General features: G+C 46.2%; 1 protein-coding gene across 50 annotated transcripts in view; it reads left to right on the forward strand.

Moving 5' to 3' along the window:
- Map4k4 (mitogen-activated protein kinase kinase kinase kinase 4) overlaps positions 1–13,433 on the forward strand; it is a 132,759-nt gene that overhangs the window by 74,393 nt on the left and 44,933 nt on the right. For all 50 annotated transcript variants that reach the window (XM_052193127.1, XM_052193103.1, XM_052193107.1 and 47 more), the window contains exons 4-5: positions 7,091–7,216; positions 9,687–9,797. In XM_052193127.1, the coding sequence (XP_052049087.1) occupies positions 7,091–7,216; positions 9,687–9,797 (237 nt within the window). The remainder of the gene's footprint in view (positions 1–7,090; positions 7,217–9,686; positions 9,798–13,433) is intronic.

The raw sequence follows: 13,433 nt of genomic DNA on the forward strand, positions 1-13,433 counted from the left end.
GATTGATTCATGTTAATTTTAAAGCAAAAACATCATCACTGTTGCATGCAGTGGTAATGTTTAGCTGGGCAGGCACTGTGAAAGATCTTGAGCATGTGTTTATATGTTTATATACTTCTCTACACACACCAGTGAGTGTGTGTGTGTGTGTGTGTGTGTGTGTGTGAGACAAAGAAAAAGAGGCCATGATTCTGAAAGAAAGCAAAGTGAGGGGTGTGGGGTGAGGGGTGTGGGGTGAGGGGTGTGGGGTGAGGGGTGTGGGGTGAGGGGTGTGGGGTGAGGGGTGTGGGGTGAGGGGTGTGGGGTGAGGGGTGTGGGGTGAGGGGTGTGGGGTGAGGGGTGTGGGGTGAGGGGTGTGGGGTGAGGGGTGTGGGGTGAGGGGTGTGGGGTGTGGGGTGAGGGGTGTGGGGAGGATCTTAGGGAAGAATGGAAAGGGGAAATGTTATAATTATGTTTCAATTTTAAAAAATAGAATTTAGTTAAATTGGCTGCTCTTAGTACTTACAAAGAAAATTTTAAATTTCTAAATTTGAAATTAGAAAAATGAATTTTACCTTATTGGATTCACAATTAATTTTATACATTTATAATATCCTTAAATTTGGGGGGGGGGTCCAGTTAGTTACCATAGTTACTGGCAGTTGGATCATCATTTAGTTGAGGACTGATCTTAATCCATTGTTGAGACCAGGATGGCGGCCCTTGGCGCTTGTGGCAGTGTCCGGTCCTTCTGAGAGTGCTGGCTTCTTTTCATAGAAGCCTTTGAAAAGATTAGCGTCTTCCCCTTACTCCACTTGATCTCTCGGTGGGGCGGTGGCGCTGCACAGCAGCCTGGGAAGGGTGTGGAAGGGTGGCACGTGGTGCGGCTGTCTCAGGCAGTTCTTTTGGTCTTTGAGTCTCCTGTTCTTAGTTACAGCTGTAGACTGGCTTTCTCCCAAGGCAGGGATCTTTGCCGTTGCCTGACTGACCTCTTCAGCATTTGCCTACTCTTAGTTGTTTAGGTAGGCGCAGAAGCCCCTTTACTCTTTTTCATTGAAGATGTGCTCAGAGCCTAGCCTGTGTACCTGAGGCCACGAGGCCATGGGGCTGGCGGCTGAGAGGCTTGTGCGCAGGTGCTGCTCCCACGCCTCGGAGCCACGCCCTCGGAGCCATGCCCTCACACTGCCCTGCCCTCCTCACCTGGCCTGTCTGAGGAACACTTCAGTGTTCAGTGCACTTCTTTTTCTTGTACTGTGTGGTGTGGGGAGCTCATGGACTTAGCCTCAGGCATGGGCCTTCCTGTAAGGAGCCTCAGGCTTTCAAGTAAAGAGAAGTGCCTAGCCTCTCTCTCCCTTCCTTCTTCTCAGGAATGACTTACCTGTAGAACCTGCCAATCTTAGCTCATGGCCCTGCATTAGTACTCATTGCAGACAAGAAGGAACACGTCTGAGGCCTGGAAGTGTCTCTGGCCTGGCCTGGCCTATCAAGGCGTGTGGTTCTTCAGGTTTGACCAGGGCCCTGCAGCATCAGGGATGGGAGACAAGGAGGCAGACCATAATAGCTGACAGAAATCTCTGTTTAATTCTTATGCATGATCATGGGAAAAATTAGATTAAAGAAGAAATTAACCTAGAGGTAGTCTCCGCCAGAATCCCCTCCTTTTCCTTGTTTCTTACCTTCTGTGCATTTAACCCCTGTTGATAGATACCTAGCATGTGCACACCCACATATGCATGGCCACATTCTGACAGACTCACACATCCAACCACATTTTGATAAGTCCCTGACACACACTTAAACATGTGTGACCCACATCTGCTAACTTGTGGGTTTTAGATTTTAGATTTTTGGGCTTTAGAAAAACGTTAAAGTGTAATCACTTTTTGTAGAGAACTTGGTTTTGGAAATAAATATGGAGCATTTGAGGTTGTATATCATTGCAAACACACATGCCGTATTTTGCCTTAAAACTTGGGACCTACCAGGATTTCTGGATGTTGACATGAAACTCTGGAACAAACTAGTAATTTGGGGACCTAGAAAAAAGCTTACTGGCTTCAGGAAGGTCAGCATTTGCTGTTGTTTTTGTACTGTGCTTCCTGGAGGGCCTTATCCCACAGTTGGGCTCTGGCTTCTGAAGGCACAGTCTCCTTCATGGGAGCATAGCCCTCCAGAGTCTGTCATGACCGAGTGCTGGTTGGGAGGGCAGAAGGCTCCATCCACTCGCAGTGCCTGCAGCTCCGCCCACTCGCTGTGCCTGCAGCTCCGCCCACTTGCTGTGCCTGCAGCTCCGCCCACTCGCTGTGCCTGCAGCCCCGCCCACTCGCTGTGCCTGCAGCTGGAGGCTCAAGTCTGTCCCAGTCCAGGGGAGCACTAAGGAGGTCTGACTAGGTGACTCAGCAAGGAACAAGCTTTGTGAGAGAAGGAGGAAGAAGGCTCTTTGAGGGCTACTCTGACTAGAGCTGCCTTTAGGCAGAGAAGAGCTTTGAGGCTGTGGCCATTCCCAGAAGAAAGGCATTGATTCAGTTACATTTAAAAAAAAAAAGAGCATGAATTTAATATTAACATCGGAATGTTTGAGGGAGCGCTTTTCTTTCTCCATCACTTGGGCGTTGTCAGTTTTGGTCAGGATTACAGTTTTCCTGAAGCACTGAGTGGTTGTGGTGAGGATGTTGCTTTGAAGGCTGCTATTTCTTGTGGCCCAACCCCATAACAAATTCCATTTATTCTGAAATGTATCCTCTTCTAGAATCTGTAAAATTATCTTCATTTACATTTTGTTGAATTAAAGTTGTGTAACTTTTTATGTTTGAATCAAAACCAGATTAAGTTTAATTGATTCTGTGCTACCATTACCGTGGTTTGTGCTGAGAAAGACACTCTCGGATCTGCCCAGACTCTGTGAGGTGAACTATTTTGTTTTCTTTAAGTTTGCAGCCGTTAAGGCCGAGCCCAGTACCGAGCCCAGTAGCTGCGACTTAAGCTGTTCTGAAGCAGGTACTCTCTTTCAGGAGCATGCTCAGTTGTAGATCTCGGCCGAAATCTGCCTGACCAACATCGGCTCACACCATCAGCTCCCTTCTCTAGCTTCACAAAGACTATCAGTTGTGCCCCCCCCCCATTTGTTCAGCTGCCGCTGACTGATAATTGATTTTGTAAAGAAGACAGGTGGAAAGATGGTAGACTCAGAACGTTTCACAGTTTTCTTGGGTCCCAGTTATTGTCTCTGAGGTGTGTCTGTCCCTCAGACAGTAGTATCATTAGTGGAACGAGACGATAAGGGATGAAAGCCACGTTTCAAGGGAACCCAGAAAGGCTGGGGATGTTAGCTCGGTGGTAGCGCACTTGCCTGACACACTCAAGGCCATGCTAAACAAGCATATTTACTTCAGAACACCAGAGGGGACATTAAAACCACCCAGCCAGACTTCCGACATACACCCGTGTGGCTTGCTCAGACAGTGTGGTGGGCAGTGTGTTTGGTTTGATTCATTAACAGCCCATAGCTGCTTGTGTAAATAATGCTATGCAGATGGCTTAGCATAGCTTCTCCTAGCCCCCAATCTTCTGATAGCCAGGGAGCCAACTCAAAGCTTGCCCACGGTCAGAACCCAGCTCCAGACAAAGAACTTGTCTATGAGAGTTGCTCCTGTTGGTCAGAGGCCAAAATGCTAATTGGCACCAGCTGCATTAACTTACAAAGTTGGGATCAGCAGCTGCCTCACCACTGGAGGAAACCAGAAGACAGCCCCTTTGCTCCAAGAGCTCCCGCCCCATCCTTCAGATTCCCCTATTTGTGATCCCCCTGCCTCCACTAAAGTGAAGTATGAAGGACACAGTAGTTTGCACTTGGCAAGAAGATGCATGGGATAGTATATAAGCTTCCTCTGTGTTACTTTGTCAGTTCAACTGATGGTTAAATTCTAGCTTTAAGTCTGCTCACTGCTGTATCTTCTACTTAGATGAGGTGTTTGTTTACTTTGGTGGTGGTATGTGTGTGTCCATTGAATGTTGAAAAGAGACTACCAGACTTATTTTTAAAAAAAAAAGATTTGTGTATTTATTTTTATGTCTATGGATGATGGGTGCTTTGCCTGTGTAATGTGTGCACTTCATGCATATTGGTCCCCAGAAGCCAGCAGAGGCCACTGGATCCCCTGGAACTGGAACTCCAGTTGGTTGTGATCCTCCCTGCAGGTGCTGGGTACAGAACTCTCTGGCCAGATCTGCTGAGCCATCTCTCCAACCCCCAAACTTTAAACTATTCATCTAAGGGAATTTGGAACTCATAACTATATTCTAAAGAGAGTGTAAAGTACCAAAGACTAAGTCTTAGTTATAATATTCTAGTTGTAATGGGCTCAAAGGTCCTTGGCAAATTCTGTATTTCTGATGTTTTTCTCCAAGGCTAGGCCTGTATAATTAAACAGTAAATGACAGTAAGCGGTGCTCAGTGCCTTTTTATTTCATTATATATGTAATGGTCGTCTATCTTAGAATCATAAAAGCAACAGAAGAGGCTTTCGGAGTGTTTGTTGCAGTACCTCATCTGCAGCAGTCCTTTGGAGCGGGGACACTTTCCTTACTCAGTACTTGCAGCTGAGTGTCTCGTGCCTTAGGCCGTGACTGCCGCAGACCTAGGGCACATCGGGCAAGCAGATGTGTGCGGTCACTGTATCTCGGCGCCATTTCAGTCATGTGGGAAGGCTACTGTTGGAGTTGATTGTACTTAAGGTCTTATATTTCATGGACTCTGAGATGTAACCCAGATGCATCCCATTGTATAGACACCAGCGTGCACCGGCTCCCTCGCTGCCTCAGGCCGCCGGCAGTCCTGTCATTACAGGCCTCCTCCACATCTCCTGCATAGCCCATGGTCAAAGGTGTTACGGTGTGTGTCTGGTGATGGCAGTGTGGTGACAGAACACAAAAAGAGATGTGTAGAATCACCAGAAACAGTACCATGAAAACCTGCCAACTGTAATTCTCACTATATATGCTCAGTGATTTCAGACCAGGGAGCAGCACTGATTTTAAGCATGTAACAACTTGAGAATACACCCTTGGTTTTTAGTCGGTGTGTTATGGAACCTTTGGAAGCTCTGACTTTAAAGTGGTGAACAGCTGGATCCTAGAAGAACGTCTTTGTCCCTAGAGGAAGAGAGCACTGCAGCATGTCAGCTGTGGGTCTCACTTGCTGCCAGGGCCTTCCCCCCAGGCGCTCATAGCCTTTCCTTTCTGCTGAGAAGTAGACCCTCTGTCTAGTGGGTGGAACACTAGTCCTGGGTTAATGAAATGAGTTGGAGAGTGGGGCGTGAGGGACATAGGGCGGGGGTGGGTGGGTGGGGGAAGATGATTCTGAATCTGGGCGGCTTGCACAGCACTGAACTCAAGGATTTGGCTGATCGAACTTTAAGACAGGGTTAATATTTGATCTTTTTCCTGTCTTGTTAAAATTCTTTTTGTTTTGTTCATGCATTCTTTTTTTTATCCCAAGATTTATTTTTATTTTTTTTTGTGTGTGAGTACCCCGTAACTGTCTTCAGACATACCAGAAGAGGGCATTAGACCCTATTACAGATGGTTGTGAGCCACCATGTGGTTGCTGGGATTTGAACTCAGGACCTCTGGAATAGCAACCAGTGCTCTTAACCTCTGAGCCATCTCTCCAGCCCCATAATTCTTTTTAAAGATGATCTTACTGCGTATCCCTGGCTAGCCTGGAACTCTATGCATAGACCAAGCTGGTCTCAAACTCAGAGACCCCCTTGTCTCTGCTTCCTTAAAGCTTGGGTTAAAGGCAAACACTACTGCTCCTGGCTGTGCCCCCCTCCTACCAGTACTCTAGGCTCTGTGTGCCTGGCTATCGTGAGTGCAAGGGGGCACGGGGCTCTTCGGAGCGTATGTTTGGTGGTGGGCCCTGCTCCAGGAGCAGCCTCAGATGGCTTTGTAAGCAGGCCCCTTTGTTCCTTGCCAACAAACTCACCACCTTTTCTTGTCTCACCAGTATTAGTCCACATTATCCTGTACATATGGGTGTGCGTGTACATAAAGGACACAGTTAAAGCCTTTCTATTAGTTGAATATTCTTAGTTTTGTTAGGAACATGCTTTCTGTTTCTGTTAATCACTACTCTTTTCTGTTTAGTATAAAGTTCCTTTGGAATAAAGATTCAAATCAAGGCAGTTTTCTATATTGGCCAAGTTAAATGCTGGTCTTGTGCAAGCATGTACACACACCTGTGTATTACTCAGAGACCCCAAATCTCCTAGGAGAGGGTGAAATGTTAATATAGAGTGAGTGTGTTCACCGGAAGTCCAAGGCCTTGTAGCAGTGAAGTGGGTGTGTAAGGAACTCTAGAGATCTGCTCAGGAGTTTTCACTGACAACTCACACTGTGCTTTCCTACCCCAAGGCTGATGGATTGACTTCCCCCTCCCTTTAATTCTGCTTTTCCTTCATTCGGATGGCACTTGGAGCCTTCCTTAACCTTCCTTAGCACGCCTTCTTACAGGAAGTTTGTCAGCACGTGCAGCAGGCAGCAGAATAAATTCGCCATGCTGATGGGTGTAGTTTCTTCCCCACGTGTATAGGAAAAAGAGACTGTGGCCTTTTATGTCCCTCTCTTTCCTTCCTCTCCCTTTTCCCATCTTACCACAAGGGCTCTCCCCTCCCCCATCCCCTCACCTGCTGGCCTCACTTGAGGGGAACCTTGCACACTGTCCCTAAAGTCATGTGTTGTCATCTATCCAGTACCTTGCAAAACTCTTCTTGTCTTAAATATATTCATAAATCTTTCCTAAGGAAGAAAAGGCTTTTTAAAAATGATTAATTGGAATAGTATCCATCAAATTACCTTTTTATGTGTGGTGGTGTTTGACATAAGCAAATTGTCACTCAGAGAAGGCCTGAGGTCATAGGAAGTGAGGAACAGCGGCTGGGACTCTGTCCATCAGTCGTGCTGATGGAGACTTGTTACCTCCTTTCTCCCATGGTGATATTCAGAAGGATGAGCTGTGGGGGAAGAGACTGCACACTGTTGTTTTCACTGATGTGGCTGGGAGGAAACCTAGTCATTCAAGAGCCACATGTTTTGTTATTTTTTTCCTAAGGATGAAGAGGAAGAAATCAAACTGGAGATAAATATGCTGAAGAAGTACTCTCATCATAGAAACATTGCCACATACTACGGTGCTTTCATTAAGAAGAGTCCCCCCGGGCACGATGACCAGCTCTGGGTAGGTAGATGTCTGCAAGGCTTGGGTGAGCGTCCTGCTGTGTTGTTGATAAGGGAATTGAAAACTCTCTGGGGAGGGCAGAGAAGGAAGAGACAGAGGCAAGGGTCAGCGCTCCCTTCCCCTGAGGCTGTGCTGCACACAGAGATCAGGAAGGGGCTGCCATCTACAGGCGTGTCTTCACGGAGAGATGAATCAGTTCCTCTCTGTTTCACACACTGAGGTGCTGGCAGTCACTTATTAATAACGTCAACGATAGTAGTTTACTATGAATAGTAAACTCCATAGAAATTTCTTGAGCTGACATATTCAGCCTTTAAAAACAAAAACTATTTCTATTGAAAATGGTGACTGAGGGCTTGCCGTCTGTGCAAGGTGTGTGAGTTAGGCTGAAGGTGCTAAGTTTATAAAGCAGGAAGGTAGATGGATGGATAACTTTTTCTATTGACTTTAAAAAGTGTAATATAGGAAGCTCTAGCAGCTTGGTACTGACATAAAGAGGTACAGAAGGGACTGGGATAGATTCTCCCAGAAGCAAACCTGCTACACAGCCACAGCTACCGATTGGTGATAAAGATGTCTGCCAGAGACTTACAGTGGAGAGCAGCATCTGTGCCAGAGGACTGGGGAGACTTGGGATGGAGCTGGTCTCTCGTAATGTACAAAGATAACAAAATAGGTCCTAATGTAAGATCCGAATCTGTCAGAGGACAGCACAGGGCAAACACCTCCATACAGTCATAGGCAGGATTTTCTGGAAAGGCAGTAATATCAACAATGCAGGTGGGATTGGATAAGAGTAAAAAGTTCTGCACAACAGAGGAAACATGAAGAAGCTGTCTATAGAATGGGAAGAATTTTTTCTGTCTATACATCTGACAAGATTAATATCTAGGACATATTTTAAAAAACTAAAAAACCAAACTGCCCAATCATAGATGAGGCACTGAGCAGGCAGTCCTCAGATGAAGCACACGTCACCCACAAATACCTGAGAACATGTGCAGCGTCCTGGGCTCCGGAGGAGAAGCAGTCACATATGCCTGTGAGGAGGACAGAGTTCACATGCACTGCTCATAAAATGTAAATTGTTCGGCCACTGCAGAAGTTCCCTAAAAACAAAAAAGAAACCTAAAAGTAGAAATACCATATGCCACATTAAGTACCCAAAGGACTCCAGTGTGATATATCAGAGGAGGTACCTGCACGCACATGGCCACATTATGTGGCCAGACTGCATACCTGTGCGTAGATAAATAGAAAATGCAGTATTTATACATGTACACTGGGACTTGGTTCAGCTGCAAAGAAGTATAAAACTATGCACTTGTTGGAAGGGGATGTGACCCAGATCATCCTGTCTGTGAGGTGAGGTAGATGCAGGAAGGAAGCAAATGCTGTTATGGTTTATCTTGGTTTTGTTGTTGTACATTGTCAGGTTCTAGAATTCCTTAATGATACATAAAATTACACAGAGACTGTCCAAAACGGAAAAAGAAAAGGAAAGAAAGAAAGTGGAAAGTTCCTGAGGAATGAGATCTGATATGGTCTTTTTTTATCCACATACATGTGTGTATACATGTACAGTGTCAAATAAATAAAATACAGATGAACGTGTGCTCGCATTCAACCTTAGCACACACAGACTGTGTTAGTTTCATTTCTCTTACTGTGTTAAAACACTGACAAAAGCAGCTGACAGGAGAAGGGCCTACATGGCAGAGTCTCTCAGATGGGAGTCATGGCCACCAGGAGCCAGCTCCTCACACAGCCTTAGCAGCCCTAAAGCAGAGCAGACAGGAAGTAGGGCCTGCCCGTGCCAGCTAGTGCCTGCCAGCAGTGACATACTTCCTCTGCCGAGACAAAACGCACACACAGACAGACAAGCTAGAGAGAGAAGAGAGGGAGGAGGGAGACACAGGGCCTGCAGAGACAGAAGTGACACAGTTACTCTTACTTTTATTGTTTAACTCCAGTCATAATTTAGGCTTTGGAACAGTTCAGTTCATTTTCTAAGAAGTCTACAAGTGTAGCTATCTTATTTAGATGTTACAGATACACATCTTCAAAACTATGTCATGGTGTTAAAGTACCATTTCCCTTTTGATTTAGACTCAGCTAATAGGAAATATTATGAAATGATTTCAAGATCATAGTGTATAAAAACAGCACATCTTCAGGAAGAACTTCTGGAATACAGATCTTTAATAATCTGGTAGTGATGACCACCACAGTGATTTTCCTTAGAAGGAAGGAAGGAACACATCAGAATTAACCACCCAGGCTTGTGCACACAACGGGGCGACACGGCCTCAGGGAATATACTCAGGCAAACTGTTGTTACTTGGATGTTTCCAACATGATCTTGCACGTTCCCTGGTGGCTTGTGAGGTAACAGGATTGTGTGACCTTGCTTGGATATGTGCGCAGTCCTGGGATGCGGTTGTTATAATAGGTCTTGTCTGCCTTGCAGCTTGTTATGGAGTTTTGTGGGGCTGGGTCCATCACTGACCTTGTGAAGAACACCAAAGGGAACACTCTCAAAGAAGACTGGATTGCTTACATCTCCAGGGAAATCCTCCGGGTAAGGAAAGCAGGAGTGGGCTGGCCTGGGCTGGGCTGGGCTGGGCTGGGCATCCGTGTGCCATGGACTCTTTAGCTTGCCTTTGCCTTCTCTATATGTCGTAGTAGTTTATTCTGCACCATGATTTGATCCTTTCAACTCTGAAGACCCAAGATGTTGGCCTATATGGTTTGGAAACCATTTGAAACCAGTTCTGTGTATAGAATGTATAGTGCCCCACCCCGTCATTACTTCATAAGGCATGTGTTATAGCAGCCATACTGTCCTAGATCTCTGAACGTGACCTCACAAGGGAGGACCTGTGCAGCTGCTGTGCAGACACCGCATCGCTGGAGCATGAGGAACTTGAGCATGCTCACATCATGCTTCCTGTGGAGGAGGTTGTTGGCTGCAGCCAGCCTCCAGTCTCTCAGGGCAGCTGAGGCGCAGCAGCACCTCCTGGGAGAAGGGAGCCTGCACGGCCATGTCTGGAATAGCTCCGCAGCGGGGCCCGAGCAGCTCGCAGCTCCGAGTGCTGGTTTCCAGACCTCTTATATTTAAGACTCGTAGAAGGCTTTAGCTGTTAGAATCTCTTGGCATATTTATGAAATAGATTCCTAGTGCCTAGTGGGTTTTTTTTTTTTTTTAAACAGCTGATTGCAGAGCTGGCTAAGGAACCCAGAACAAGTCTCTTAAGCCATCCGGTCTTCACCACTGGATGCATTCTTCAGGCACAAGGCTGTCCTGACAGCACAGGAGGTTTTTCAGAGCCTCATATTTGGGAGTTGTGTATGAGTTGCTAAGGGACTTCTTTTCTTCTACTACCACAGCTGTTCTGTCCCTTTTCCCTAAGCTGCATACTTAAATTGATTCCATGTTTTAGAAAGAAAGACTAAACTCAAACTGAAACTTTATTCATTTGGCTACTAATCAAAGTCTGGCAATGAGTTAGTCTTTTTTTTTTTTTTAATTGTAACTAAATTTACTTTTTATATTTAAGAGTCATAGAAGACTGCAAGTTTAAAAACTGTCGACTAGAATTCCTAGAGAAATGTTTTAATGTCTCTTTGTTTATATTTTTTATGGAGCCTTCTAGAAAGGTTCCTTCGAAACACTGGTAGGGAGTGTGATGTTAGGAGAACCCGTAATCCCTCACACATGTCCTCCCCAAGTATCCAGTGCCTGCCTTTAATGGATCTTACAGAGTTGAGCATAAAAGGGAGAAGCTGCCGTCGCACAGGCTTAGGGATGGCAGGCAGGTTCAGCAGCAGGGGAAGGCTGGTCCTAGAGCTGCCTCGGCTCGCCTGGGAGCCGTTCTCTGTCTAAAATAGACACACTCTTTGGTAGGTAGTAGCTTTAGACTTGTGGGCATTTGCTTTGGCATCTTGTGTGCTGGGATTTCAGGGATAGAGCACCACTCCAGGTAGATACAAGAAATCTGAGGTTTTAGCATAATTTTCTAGACATAGGATATATCTCAGATATCATAGATGATTGTCTGTTTTATTCTATAAACCCAGGGAGAACAGGTTACCTGTCAAGTGTAATGTGTCATTTTGTCACCATTGACTTCAGGAACATTGAAGAGGAGCCCAAGTTGCTCTTGCTCTAGTCAGCGTGGTGGCACATGGCATCCTTCTGAAATACTGCAGATGGATTCCTTCTTAGTGAGTGTCTTTAAAAGGAACCCTCTCCACCCATAAGCTAGCTGCAGGAAAAATTTCCTATGGTAGAGTTTTAGTTCAAATCAAAGAAACACCCGATTTACATGCTGGTGTTTGTTTAAGGAGTCGCTGCGTGTTGGTGTTGATGGGGAAAGCAAGTGAACCCAGTGGGTCCTTTAGGTCCTCACACATTGCCAGAAGTGGCGGGTTTCCTTACGTAAAAGCTTCCTCTCGCCCTTCCAGGCAACGGTCCTAAGTATACATTCCAACACTGCCTCAAATTTTGGGCTAGCCTCCTGAACAGTGAGGGACACAGGGCTCACTGGCAGAGCCGCGCTGTCCTTCTCGCCTATTTCCTTGCACATGTTCTAAGCCAGCTTTCTCCTTTTGGTAGAAAGTACTGTTTCATACCGAAGATGAAAACTCAGGACTTTGTATCGCCAGTGTTGAGCGTAGTTTGGCAGCTCTTTGTCACATGTAACCAAGGAAGATAAGCTTAGAAGAAAGCCGTTTCCAGTTGGTCTAGAACAGGCTGCTTTCTGAGTTGGTCTGGGCTTGCCATCTATACCTGGGAGGAGTAATTAATGGTCCAAAGAACTTACTGCACATAAGGGAAGTGTATTCACTTTTGTTCTCTTGTCTGGTCTTCAAGGTAGCTGTGTTAGGAACTATTTCCTGAGTAGAAGCAGCAGTCCTTACAGAGTATAGACTGAGGAATGGGATGGCTTCATACAGTGACTGCTGGAAGGTCTGAGGAGACAGGGCTGCTCATGTTGGGAGATGCCGGAGGGTAAAGAGTTCGTGCAAGTTAGAAAACTGCAGTGAACTGAAGAGGTAGAAGTGGGGCGTCTGAGAGCCACGTGGCTTTGGTCTGCTGTCCCAGCATGCTGAGGAGGAGAGGCGCTTCTTAGTCAGCACTGCAGTGCTCTGCATGGGCTCTTCCTCGCCACACCTTAGGCTGTAACGCTGCACTCATGAGGAAGAACAGATAGGTATCACATGATCTGTGTTCTGGTTCACTGACACTAAGTGAATTCAGAACCCACCGCCTTGAAGAAAAAGTGATCTAGAGCCATTGTCACTAATCTGTAGATGTTAGGCTTGAGAGCATAGGCCTGTGGGCCCAGCGCTCTGGCACCAGAGGCAAGCAGGAGGCTTTCAAGTTTCAAGCCTGGCTGTGCTATATGGTAAAGGCTCCAGCTGTCTCCACCACCGCAGCCCAAACCCCTTATTTATTTTTAATAGGAAAATCAACCCCCTTACAAGTAACCTACCCTTTCAGTGCTGAGGGAGCACTTGAGAATACATGGGTGGCTATGTCTGAAGAAGGTGCGTTCTGGAGTGTGGCTTCTCTGGTCAGGAGGATACAGGTGAATGCGTTGTGCAGCACGCTGCATTGCTGCATTTACGTCACAGGTGGATGGTGTGTTTTCCCACAACCTCTTGGGAGATGCTACTGGACTCATTCTAGTACAGGGCATCAAAAGTGCATGTGCCGGGTGCTTGTTTGCCTAGGGAAGAAGACACTTTATTCCTACACGAGGCTGTTGTGGTGACAGAATTATTTTACACTTGAGCAGAAGTGAGATATATCAGCCCTTAACAGTTGTTCCTCTGTAGCAGGAAGATGAGCCTGCGTTTTAAGAGCCGGATTTTAAGGCCCCCTCCCCTCGAACTCTTTGCTGCTCTCTGGGATGAATCTAGCTCAGATTAAGTTCACAGGGTTACCGCTGAAAGATAGACGTTTTGTGTGGGAAAGGAGCCATCCTGAATGCAAATAGTACAAATTATAGCAGAAAAACCTCAGAGGGCAGTGCCTTAAAGTGGTTACAGTCATCCCAAAGGGAAAGCCATGCCCGCTGCTCTCTGTGTGTGTGGCAAGGCTGGCGGTGTCGTCCTGGGAATGCGCCAAGGGTAAATGTTATGTTCTAAATGCGGATTTACAGACACTTGGGCCATGTGTGTACCTTATTATAAAAGGGTGCTCCTGGCT

The sequence above is a fragment of the Apodemus sylvaticus genome, chromosome 9 (genome assembly GCF_947179515.1).
Source record: "Apodemus sylvaticus chromosome 9, mApoSyl1.1, whole genome shotgun sequence".
NCBI classification, from domain to species: Eukaryota; Metazoa; Chordata; class Mammalia; order Rodentia; family Muridae; genus Apodemus; species Apodemus sylvaticus.